At 50.5% G+C, this 13,242-nt stretch overlaps 1 protein-coding gene across 2 annotated transcripts in view; it reads right to left on the bottom strand.

Moving 5' to 3' along the window:
- The window catches only part of GNA11 (G protein subunit alpha 11), a 178,677-nt gene extending 174,159 nt beyond the window's left edge, over positions 1–4,518 (bottom strand). The window contains exon 1 of one of the 2 annotated variants that reach the window (XM_077475587.1): positions 4,131–4,517. In XM_077475587.1, coding sequence (XP_077331713.1) covers positions 4,131–4,266 — 136 coding nt within the window. In that variant the 5' untranslated portion in view covers positions 4,267–4,517. Of the gene's footprint in view, positions 1–4,130 lie in introns of both variants that reach the window. The other variant, XM_077475588.1, reaches the window with a different exon arrangement.
- Positions 4,519–13,242: the final 8,724 nt, after the last annotated feature.

The following is a 13,242-nucleotide window of genomic DNA, read 5'->3' on the forward strand; positions in this document are numbered from 1 at the left end:
GTACCACACACAAAGCCCCGCTCCCCCTCCATGTACCACACACAAAGCCCCGCTCCCCCTCCATGTACCACACACACACACACACACACACACACAAAGCCCCGCTCCCCCTCCATGTACTACACACACACAAAGCCCCGCTCCCCCTCCATGTACTACACACACACAAAGCCCCGCTCCCCCTCCATGTACTACACACACACAAAGCCCCGCTCCCCCTCCATGCACCACACACACAAAGCCCCGCTCCCCCTCCATGCACCACACACACACACAAAGCCCCGCTCCCCCTCCATGCACCACACACACACACAAAGCCCCGCTCCCCCTCCATGTACCACACACACAAAGCCCCGCTCCCCCCCATGTACCCAACACACACACAGAGCCCCGCTCCCCCTCCATGTACCATACACACACACACAGCCCCGCTTCCCCTCCATGTACCCCACACACACACACACAGCCCCGCTTCCCCTCCATGTACCCCACACACACACACACAGCCCCGCTTCCCCTCCATGTACCAAAAATCATGTACCTAACACACACACACCCAAATTTACCCAACAGCACCCCTCTTCATATACCTAAAACACATCCCCTCCATAATGTACACATCCCACATTCTCTCTCTCTCCCCCACCCCATTTACCCAACAGCACCTCTCTTAATGTACACAACACACACACCCATTTACCTAACACAGATGCCCCCCCCAATTTACCCAACAGCACCCCTCTTCATGTACCCAACACACACACCGCCCCCTCCATGTAACTAAAAAACAGCCCCCCCCCCCATTTACCCAATAGCACCCCTCCTCATGTACAACACTCATCCCACACCCCCCCCCCAATTTACCCAACAGCACCCCTCTTCATGTAACCAACACACAGCCCCTCCCATTTACCTAACATACAGCCCCCTCAATGTACCCAACACAGCCCCCCCCCCCAATTTACCTGACCTCCATGTAACTAACACACACTCCCCCCCCCATGTACCTAACACACATAGACCTGCCCCCCCCCCCCCACCATGTGGCCCAACAGACACCCCTCTTCATGTACCTAACACACGCTCTCCTCCCTGTACCTAACCCACATGCCCCCCCCATTTTCCCAACAGCACCCTCATCATGTACAACACACATATATCAGGTACCTAACACACACACACACCCCCAATTTATCCAACAGCACCCCTATTCATGTACCTAACACACACAGCCCTCCCATTTACCTAACATACAGCCCCCCCTCCCTCCAGGTACCTAAAACACACACACACACAGGTAAATGGGGGGTGGGATCTAACAGCGCACCCCCCATTTACCCAACACGCAGCGCGCACCCCCTCCCCCCCCCCCATTTACCCAACACGCAGCGCGCACCCCCCCCCCCATTTACCCAACACGCAGCGCGCACCCCCCCCCCCCCCCCATTTACCCAACACGCAGCGCGCACCCCCCCCCCCCATTTACCCAACACGCAGCGCGCACCCCCCCCCCCCCCCATTTACCCAACACGCAGCGCGCACCCCCCCCCCCCCCATTTACCCAACACGCAGCGCGCACCCCCCCCCCATTTACCCAACACGCAGCGCGCACCCCCCCCCCATTTACCCAACACGCAGCGCGCACCCCCCCCCCCATTTACCCAACACGCAGCGCGCACCCCCCCCCCCCCATTTACCCAACACGCAGCGCGCACCCCCCCCCCCATTTACCCAACACGCAGCGCGCACCCCCCCCCCATTTACCCAACACGCAGCGCGCACCCCCCCCCCATTTACCCAACACGCAGCGCGCACCCCCCCCCCCATTTACCCAACACGCAGCGCGCACCCCCCCCCCCCATTTACCCAACACGCAGCGCGCACCCCCCCCCCCCATTTACCCAACACGCAGCGCGCACCCCCCCCCCCATTTACCCAACACGCAGCGCCCCCCCCCCCCCCATTTACCAACACGCAGCACCCCCCCCCCCATTTACCCAACACGCAGCACCCCCCCCCCCCCATTTACCCAACACACAGCACCCCCCCCCCCATTTACCCAACACACAGCACCCCCCCCCCCCATTTACCCAACACACAGCACCCCCCCCCCCCATTTACCCAACACACAGCACCCCCCCCCCATTTACCCAACACACAGCACCCCCCCCCCATTTACCCAACACACAGCACCCCCCCCCATTTACCCAACACACAGCACCCCCCCCCCCATTTACCCAACACACAGCACCCCCCCATTTACCCAACACACAGCACCCCCCCATTTACCCAACACACAGCACCCCCCCATTTACCCAACACACAGCACCCCCCCATTTACCCAACACACAGCACCCCCCCATTTACCCAACACACAGCACCCCCCCATTTACCCAACACACAGCACCCCCCATTTACCCAACACACAGCACCCCCCCATTTACCCAACACACAGCACCCCCCCATTTACCCAACACACAGCACCCCCCCCCCCATTTACCCAACACACAGCACCCCCCCATTTACCCAACACACAGCACCCCCCCCCCCATTTACCCAACACACAGCACCCCCCCCCCCCATTTACCCAACACACAGCACCCCCCCCCCATTTACCCAACACACAGCACCCCCCCCCCATTTACCCAACACACAGCACCCCCCCCCCCCATTTACCCAACACACAGCACCCCCCCCCCATTTACCCAACACACAGCACCCCCCCCCCCATTTACCCAACACACAGCACCCCCCCCCCCCATTTACCCAACACACAGCACCCCCCCCCCATTTACCCAACACACAGCACCCCCCCCCCCATTTACCCAACACACAGCACCCCCCCCCCCATTTACCCAACACACAGCACCCCCCCCCCCATTTACCCAACACACAGCACCCCCCCCCCCCATTTACCCAACACACAGCACCCCCCCCCCCATTTACCCAACACACAGCACCCCCCCCCCCCATTTACCCAACACACAGCACCCCCCCCCCCCATTTACCCAACACACAGCACCCCCCCCCCCCATTTACCCAACACACAGCACCCCCCCCCCCCATTTACCAACACACAGCACCCCCCCCCCATTTACCCAACACACAGCACCCCCCCCCCATTTACCCAACACACAGCACCCCCCCCCCATTTACCCAACACACAGCACCCCCCCCCCCATTTACCCAACACACAGCACCCCCCCCCATTTACCCAACACACAGCACCCCCCCCCCCCATTTACCCAACACACAGCACCCCCCCCCCCATTTACCCAACACACAGCACCCCCCCCCCATTTACCCAACACACAGCACCCCCCCATTTACCCAACACACAGCACCCCCCCATTTACCCAACACACAGCACCCCCCCATTTACCCAACACACAGCACCCCCCCATTTACCCAACACACAGCACCCCCCCATTTACCCAACACACAGCACCCCCCCATTTACCCAACACACAGCACCCCCCATTTACCCAACACACAGCACCCCCCCATTTACCCAACACACAGCACCCCCCCATTTACCCAACACACAGCACCCCCCCATTTACCCAACACACAGCACCCCCCCATTTACCCAACACACAGCACCCCCCATTTACCCAACACACAGCACCCCCCCATTTACCCAACACACAGCACCCCCCCATTTACCCAACACACAGCACCCCCCCATTTACCCAACACACAGCACCCCCCCATTTACCCAACACACAGCACCCCCCCATTTACCCAACACACAGCACCCCCCCCATTTACCCAACACACAGCACCCCCCCATTTACCCAACACACAGCACCCCCCCATTTACCAACACACAGCACCCCCCATTTACCCAACACACAGCACCCCCCCATTTACCCAACACACAGCACCCCCCCATTTACCCAACACACAGCACCCCCCCATTTACCCAACACACAGCACCCCCCCATTTACCCAACACACAGCACCCCCCCATTTACCAACACACAGCACCCCCCCCATTTACCCAACATACAGCACCCCCCCCCCGTCCCCCTCCATATACCTGACACACATATTGCAAACCACCCCCCCCCCCCCCCCCCAATATTTCTTTAACACACAGCACCCCCTCCATGTACCCCTCCACGTACCTAGCAATAACAGCTTCAGCTCCCGCCTGGAGTCCTTCTTGTCCTTCTTCAGCTGCTTCTCAATCTCGGCATTGATCCTTTTTGACTCCTTCACCTCCTCACTCAGACAGCAGGCCATCATGGAGTCCAGAGTCATCCCTTCCCCCCGGCACTGTGGCCCGCACCGGGGGCCTCTCCCTCCCGGGGGGAGACGTTCGCTCACTGGCCGGATCCGGAGCCTGGTCACAGGGCGCCGAGCATCCAGACGAGAATACTGGAGGAGGGCGGACACCAATCACTTCCCACCCTAGCTGGCCGTACCCGGGATTTCCGCTCCTCCAGCCCTCTGAGCCGCCACAACCTACCCTGACAGCTAGAAACAGGCTGGGAAGGACTTGTCAGCTACCCAATCAACAACACCGAAGTCACGGGACATGGGGTTGGGCGGGACATCACGCACATTAGGGTTGGTTGCCGTCTTCGAGATGAAGTCGAGGCTGCTCGCAGAGAATTGTGGGAAATTCTAAGGCGGGTGGCGTACCAATAGGGTTGTCATAGAGACTAGGGCCTGTGTCTTAGGCCTACATTGCTGTATTGGCTCCATTGATCGAATTACTGCCACCAATCACTGTACGATGGATTGACAACTTGGTTTACACGGAAACAGCAATAATCCTAGTATTATTCTATGTACTGAGCCACCTGACCTCCGGAAGGTTTTACACCCTTCATGACCAGGGCATTTTTTGCTATTTAGCGCTGGGCTACTGTAACTGGCAATTGCAACACTGTACCTAAATGAAAATGATATATTTAGATATCTATACATATATATATATTATATATATATATATATATATAATATATATATATATATTTTTTTTTTTTCCTTACTATACACATAAAGCTTTCTTTTGATGGTATTTGATCAGCACTGGGTTTTTTATTTATAAAATTTGTAAAAAAAAGTATATTTTCTACTTTCTGTTATAAAACATCCAATTAAAAAAATCTAATTTCTTCATATATTTGGGACAAAATGTTACCTGCTACATGTCTTTGGTAAAAAAAAAAATCCCAAGATGTGTATATTAAAGCGGGAGTCCACCGGGACTCCGCGTTTTTTTTTTTTTTTTAAAGCCAGCAGCTACAAATACTGCAGCTGCTGACTTTTTAAATAGTGACACTTACCTGTCCAGCGCGCCCGCGATGTCGGCACCCGAAGCCGATCTCTAGATCGTCTGTAAGGTGCTGCCGCCGCCATCTTGGGTATGGGAATCAGGAAGTGGAGCCTTTCGGCTTCATTTCCCGGTTCCCTACTGCGCATGTGCGAATCGCGCTGCGCAATAAGGACGGTCCCCGCTGCCTCTGGGATCTGTGTGTTTCCCAGCAGGCAGCGGGGCACTTGCGGAAAGGGGCGGACACTTGCGGAAAGGGGCGTAATCTACGCCCCTTTCCGCAGAGAGCTATCCCGGAAGTGGGTGCAGAATACCTGTACTGTACAGGTATCTGCACCCCCTCCCCCCTGAAAGGTGCCAATTGTGGCGCCGGAGGGGGGGAGGGTTCCGATGAGCGGAGGTCCACTTTAGGGTGGACCTCCGCTTTAACCACTTCAATACCAGGCATTTTCACCCCCTTCCTGCCCAAGCCAATTTTCAGTTTTCAGCGCTTGAATGACAATTGTGCAGTCATGCTACACTGTACCCAAATTACATTTTTATCTTTTTTTCCCCACAAATAGAGCTTTCTTTTGGTGGTATTTGATCACCTCTGCATTTTTTATTTCTTGCGCTATAAACAAAAGAAGAGCGATAAGTTTGAAAAAAAAAAAAACACTTACCTTTTGCAATAATAAAAAAAAAAAAGTTATTGCGTCTACAAAATAGGGTATAGTTTTATGGCATTTTTTTTCTTTACTAGTAATGGCAAAGATTTGCATTTATTATCGTGACTGCAATATTGCCGGAGGACACATTTGGACACTCTTGACACCATTTTGGGACCATTGGAATTTATACAGCGATCCATACTATAAAAATGCATTGATTACTGTATAAATGTCACTGGCAGGGAAGAGGTTAACACTAGGGGGTGATCAAAGGGTTAACTGTGTTGCCTAGGGAGTGATTCCAACTGTAGGGGGAGGGGACTCACAAGGGGAGGAGACCAATCAGTGTTCCTCTGTACTAGGATCACATGATCGGTCTCCTCTCCTCTGACAGGACGCAGATACACGGTGCCCAGCTGACATCGCGGCTGCCGGGCACGCGCATCGGGTTCTGAGTGATGCAGCGGGGGGGCCCACACTGCAGGAAGCCCAGGACATCATATGACAACCCCGCCCAGGATGGGAGATCCCATCTGCGGACGTCATATAACAATGGGCGGTATTGAAGTGGTTAATTGGCTTGTGTGAAAGTTAAAAGTTATACCTACCTCCCTACAAATACTGCAGCTGCTGACTATTAATAGTCGGACACTTACCTGTGCCAGGGTCCGGCGATGCGGGGGAACGAAGCCAACAACCGGGCCAACAACCGGGCACCCACTGCGCATGTGCGAGCAGCACCGCGCACCGTCATTGGCAGTGCAGTCATCTGGGACCTGTCATGTGTCCCAGATGACTGACAGGAAGGAGGGGGCAGAGCTGAGCCCTTCCTGCGCTGAGGGGAAGTGATGTCACCAGCCCAGGCACTGAAGGAGGCAGACTACAAGGGACCCCATAGCAACAGGCATTTAGAGGTAAGTAAAAAAAAAAAAAACTATCCAAATTTTTTTTTTTAGGAATTTTGATGAATTTTTTTTTTCTGCATGCATGCGCACGGGAGATTTCTTTCCGGCAGTGACCAGCATCTGCCGGGCTTCCAGCCGAGAATCCCCTGTGCACATGCGCCACTTCAATCAGCAGCTCATTGTGAGGGGAATATTTTTTTTTCCTACAGGTAAGCCTGTAGGTAAAAGTTAAGAAAAAGTATATACAACCGCTTTAAGTGGCTTGGTAACTGGTCACAGGCCACAATGAGCAGAGTGGGTGGATGATAGGTCTGTGTCCACTCTGAATATGCAGATCGGAGTGGAGGTAAGCCGCTCCATAGAGGTGAATGGAGGGACCAATTGGGTCTACCTGAAGAACAGACAGGCGGACCTTATCAGATTGATTGTGTGACAGGGTCCTAAGCCCTTGTACACACGGTCGGAGAATCTGTCGGAATGAGTCTTATCGGACCATGTCGTCAGATAATCCGACTGTGTGTGGTATGCATCGGACTGATTCCATCCGAATCTCCGTCCGACCCAATTTTCCAGCATGTTGGAAATACAGTGGTGTGAAAAAGTGTTTGCCCCCTTCCTCATTTCCTGTTCCTTTGCATGTTTGTCACACTTAAGTGTTTCGGAACATCAAACCAATTTAAACAATAGTCAAGGACAACACAAGTAAACACAAAATGCAATTTGTAAATGAAGGTGTTTATTATTAAAGGTGAAAAAAAATCCAAACCATCATGGCCCTGTGTGAAAAAGTGATTGCCCCCCTTGTTAAAACATACTATAACTAACTGTGGTTGTCCACACCTGAGTTCAATTTCTCTAGCCACACCCAGGCCTGATTATTGTCACACCTGTTCACAATCAAGGCATCACTTAAATAGGAGCTGCTTGACACAGTAAGGTCCACCAGAAGATCCTTAAAAGCTACACATCATGCCGAGACCCAAAGAAATTCAGGAACAATTGAGAAAGAAAGTAATTGAGATCTATCAGTCTGGAAAGGGTTATAAAGCCATTTCCAAAGCTTTGGGAATCCAGCGAACCACAGTGAGAGCCATTATCCACAAATGGCGAAGACATGGAACAGTGGTGAACCTTCCCAGGAGTGGCCGGCCGCCCAAAATTACCCCAAGAGCGCAGCGGCGACTCATCCAAGAGGTCACAAAAGACCCCACAACAACGTCCAAGGAACTGCAGGCCTCACTTGCCTCAGTTAAGGTCAGCGTTCATGCCTCCACCATCAGGAAAAGACTGGGCAAAAATAGCCTGCATGGCAGAGTTCCAAGGAGAAAACCACTGCTGAGCAAAAAGAACATCAAAGCTCGTCTCAATTTCTCCACAACACATCTTGATGATCCCCAAGACTTTTGGGACAACATTCTGTGGACCGATGAGACAAAAGTGGAACTCTTTGGAAGGTGTGTGTCCAAGTATATCTGGCGTAGAAGGAACACTGCATTTCATAAAAAGAACATTATACCAACAGTAAAATATGGTGGTGGTAGTGTGATGGTCTGGGGCTGTTTTGCTGCTTCAGGACCTGGAAGACTTGCCGTGATAAAAGGAACTATGAATTCTGCTGTCTACCAAGAGATCCTGAAGGAGAATGTCCGACCATCTGTTCGTGTACTCAAGCTGAAACGAACTTGGGTTCTGCAGCAGGACAATGATCCTAAACACACCAGCAAGTCCACCACCGAATGGCTGAAGAAAAACAAAATGAAGACTTTGGAGTTCCCTAGCCAAAGTCCTGACCTGAATCCTATTGAGATGTTGTGGTATGACCTTAAAAAGGCCGTTCATGCTCGAAAACCCTCTAATGTAACTGAATTAGGACAATTCTGCAAAGATGAGTGGGCCAAAATTCCTCCAGGACGCTGTAAAAGCCTCATTGCACGTTATCGCAAACGCTTGGTTGCAGTTGTTGCTGCTAAGGGTGGCCCAACCAGTTATTAGGTTTAGGGGGCAATCACTTTTTCACACAGGGCCATGATGGTTTGGATTTTTTTTCACCTTTAATAATAAACACCTTCATTTACAAATTGCATTTTGTGTTTACTTGTGTTGTCCTTGACTATTGTTTAAATTGGTTTGATGTTCCGAAACACTTAAGTGTGACAAACATGCAAAGAAACAGGAAATGAGCAAGGGGGCAAACACTTTTTCACACCACTGTATTTCCCGACCAACTGGGCCGGTCGGACATACTCCGATCATGTGTAGAGCATTTTCATCGGACCAAGTGCCACGCATGCTCAGATCAAATTCCTACATCAAAGCTATTGGCTACTAGCCTGAATGTAGTCCCATCGTAACGAAATTACGTCATCACGTTCTGAAAGATTGGATTTTTCGCCAACTTGGCCTGACCGTGTGTATGCAACAGTTTCGGACACAATCCGTCGGACTAAATCCGACGGGCAAAATCCGACTGATTTGGTTGGCAAAATCTCCGACCGTGTGTACGTGGGCTAAGGTTGCTTTCAAACTGATGTGCTGTCAACTTGACAACTTGGCACTTAAACCCTCCTCGTGACCAGACCAATTTTCATTTTTCTGTGCTCTCACACTTTGAATGACAATTACTTAGTCATGTAACGCTGTACCCAAATTAATTTTTTTGTCCTTTTTTTCATACCAATAGAGCTTTCTTTTGGTGGTATTTGATCACCTCTGGGTTTTTTATTTTTTGCGCTATAAATGAAAAAAGACCGAAAATTTTTAAAAAAACGAATTTTTCTTAGTTTCTGTGATAAAATTTTGCAAATAATTAATTTTTCTTCATAAATTTTGGCCACAATTTATGCTGCTACATATCTTTGGTAAAAATAACCCAAATTAGTGGATATTATTTGGTCTTTATGAAAGTTAGAGCGTCTACAAGCTGTGATGCAAATCATAAAAATCACATCTGATGTACTGGTGGCCTATCTCGCTTCTTGTGACCCGAACAAGCCAGGAAAGTACAAATATCCCCCAAATGACCCCTTTTTTGAAAGTAGACATTCCAAGGTATTTAGTAAGAGGCATGGTGAGCTTTTTGATGTTGTAATTTTTTCCCACAATTCTTCTCAAAATGAAGATTTTTATTTATTTATTTTTTACACAAAATTGTCATTGTAATAGGTTATTTCTCTCACATGCCATGTGTATACCACAAATGACGCCCCAAAATACATTCTACTCCTCCTTAGTATTACGACACCACATGTGTGGGACTTTTTCACAACCTAGCCACATAGAGAGGCCCAACATGCAGGGAGCATTGTCACATGTTCTAGGTGCATAAATTACACATTTAACTTGTTGACTACCTATTACACTTTTGAAGGCCCTGGAGCCCCAGGACAATGATACATGACACTAACATGGCAAAGATGACAGTTGGCACTGATACGTGGCACTGATGAGACGTAACACTGATGACAGATGACACTAATATGTGGCACTGATGACACATGGCACTTATGATAGATGGCACTAATACGTGGCACTGATGACAGGTGGCACTAATATGTGGCACTGATGACAGATGGCACTAATACGTGGCACTGATGACACATGACACTGATGACAGATGGCACTGATAACAGATGGCACTAATATGTGGCACTGATGACAGGTGACACTGATGTGGCACTGATGACAGATGTCACTAATATGTGGCATTGATGACAAGTGGCACTGATGACAGATGGCACTTATACGTGGCACTGGGGACAGATGGCACTGACAGGTGGCACTGGGGACAGATGGCACTGACAGGTGGGACAGATGGCAGTGACATGTACTGTGGGCACTTTATTTTTAGTTTTTTTTGTTGTTCACTCATCGCTGCAGCCAATCATCTCTCATTGGACACTCAGATTGCGCTGTAAACGGCTGCTGTGATTGGGCATTTACAGCGATCTGTGACTGGCTGTGTCCAAGGGACACGGCCAGCACAGAATTTCCCTGATGCGTGCTCACGGAAGCGCGCATTGCAGAAGTAAGCAGGAGGCTGTCCAGGGACGGCCTTCCAGCAATTGGTGTCCGCGCTGTAGCCGTCTTTCAGCTATAGCGCGGGCGCCTAGTGGTTAAACACACCTGTGGCTTTCCTGCACATTAGCTGCACTTTGGCATATAATTATATTATATCTTGCAAGTGTGTTGCACTTTCTGAAAGTGCAGCAAACCCACAGTTGTTAACAGAAGTCTGTGACTCAGTGCAGGTAACAGGCAGGTGCACTGTAGTGCACCTGCGGATCAGTTTAAAAGCTGCCCAGTGTAGAGAACAGATATACCCATTGCTGTTTGATTTTAATTAAAAACTGACCTCAATTTTCACTTCTTCCTCAGGATTCCCACAGGTATCGCTGGCTGCTGCTGTCCCCCAGAAGGGTAGGTTGGCTGCTGCTGTACCTGCCCCTTGCACTGTCAGTGTCAGCAGTGCACGCCACGCCTCCGTCCTCTAAAAGTGTACTGAAGATGGGACACAGGCAGAGGTGGAGCCTCCGTGTTGCCGGTTGCTGTCCTCTGGCTGGCTGAAGAAGGGACACAGAGGTGAGGTTGAAGGCTGAGCCCCTGCGTTCCCTGCTACTCTTTTGAAAGTGTGCGGAGATTGTGATGTGAGACAAGCTTACATAGTTACATAGTAGGTAAGGTTGAAAAAAGACACAAGTCCAATCTATGTGTGTGATTATATGTCAGTAGCTTGTAAAGTACGTTTTTGTGATCTTAGTGTGTCAGGATTTTAAAGGGTTCTTATCACCCCTCTTCGCCCCCATACACCATACATTCATACATATAGTCCTCACCACTCCCCCCCCCCCCCCCACACACACACACACACATATATATATAGTAATGTTCGGGGGGACCAGCAAGATCGCAGGACACAGGCTTTTCACACAACAAGGGGTTTATTAAACTTAAACAGCTTTACAGCAGCCAAAAACAAAAGAAAAAGGTTTTTAGTCTCACCGACTTGCGAAGTCCAGAATAGCTGTCTCAATCAAACAGTACTTGATTTTTTATGGCAGGTAGCTTCCCCTGCCAGGAGGCTTCCAGGCAGGACACTGCTGTCCACTTCTGTTGCTGCAACCCAAAACAAACACCATCCACCATGTCCTCTACACTCTTCCACACCCATCTACCACTTCCTGTCTTGTTTTTAAACACACTTCCTCTGACAGGTGAGTTAACCACTTTTGTTCCATTAAAGGGACCACAGTCCAAACAGGAGGGGAGACATAGCGTCCTTCCAGGACCCAGCCACGGCATCCTGTACATATCCCCCCCCCCCTGTGCCCCAACGCCAAGGAGGTGGAGGCAACAGTGGAGCTCAAGCAATGGACTCGGGAGAGGGCATCTGCATTTTGATGCAGTCTCCCGGGCCTATGCTCCACTACAAACTTAAATTCCTGGAGTGCCAGGAACCACCGAGTAACCCTGGCATTAGTCCATTTTCCTTGTCTCAGCCATGTTAAAGGGGCATGATCAGAAATCAACCTAAACTTCCTCCCCAAAAGGTAATATCTGAGGGATTCCAGAGCCCACTTAATGGCCAGACACTCTCGTTCAATTATGGCGTAGTTTTTCTCCGCTGGTGTTAACTTCCTGCTGAGGAAGACTATCGGGTGTTCCTCCCCATGAATAACCTGTGACAACACCGCTCCCAATCCTACATCGGAAGCATCAGTCTGGACAACAAACTCTTTTGAAAAATTAGGTGCTACCAGGACAGGGTGTTGGCACAGTGCCGACTTGAGCTTCAAAAAAGCCTTCTCAGCGTCTGCATTCCACTCCACCATGACCGATTTCCAACCCTTAGTCAGATCGGTCAACGGAGCCGCCAACGTGGCAAAGTTGGGTACAAACCTGTAGTATCCCACCATGCCTAGGAATGCACGTACCTGCTTTTTTGTGAGGGGGCGGGGCCAATTCTGTATAGCCTCTCTATCTTGTTGACCTGAGGTTTCACTACCCCTCTACCCACGATATAACCCAGGTATTTCACCTCCTCCATTCCCAAAGCAAATTTTTCAGGGTTTATTGTAAACCCCTCCTTCCAAAGAGAGTCCAGCACTGCCTACACTTTGGGCAAATGTGATTCCCAGTCTTTGCTAAAAATGACTATATCGTCCAAGTACACTGAGGCATACTTCTGGTGAGGTCGTAAAATCCTATCCATTGCTCTCTGGAACGTGGCTGGAGCAGTTTGCAATCCAAAAGGCATCCTTTTGTACTGAAAACTCCCCTCTAGGGTAGAAAAAGCAGTTCTCTCTCTAGCAGCCTTAGTTAACGGGATTTGCCAATACCCCTTGGTAAGGTCTAATGTAGTGATATACCTGGCTGGGCCTAGTCTCTCAATAAGCTCATCTAC

Source organism: Lithobates pipiens, unplaced genomic scaffold (genome assembly GCF_037356315.1).
Source record: "Lithobates pipiens isolate NorthernLeopardFrog02 unplaced genomic scaffold, aLitPip1_a1.2 Scaffold_13, whole genome shotgun sequence".
Lineage (NCBI taxonomy): Eukaryota > Metazoa > Chordata > Amphibia > Anura > Ranidae > Lithobates > Lithobates pipiens.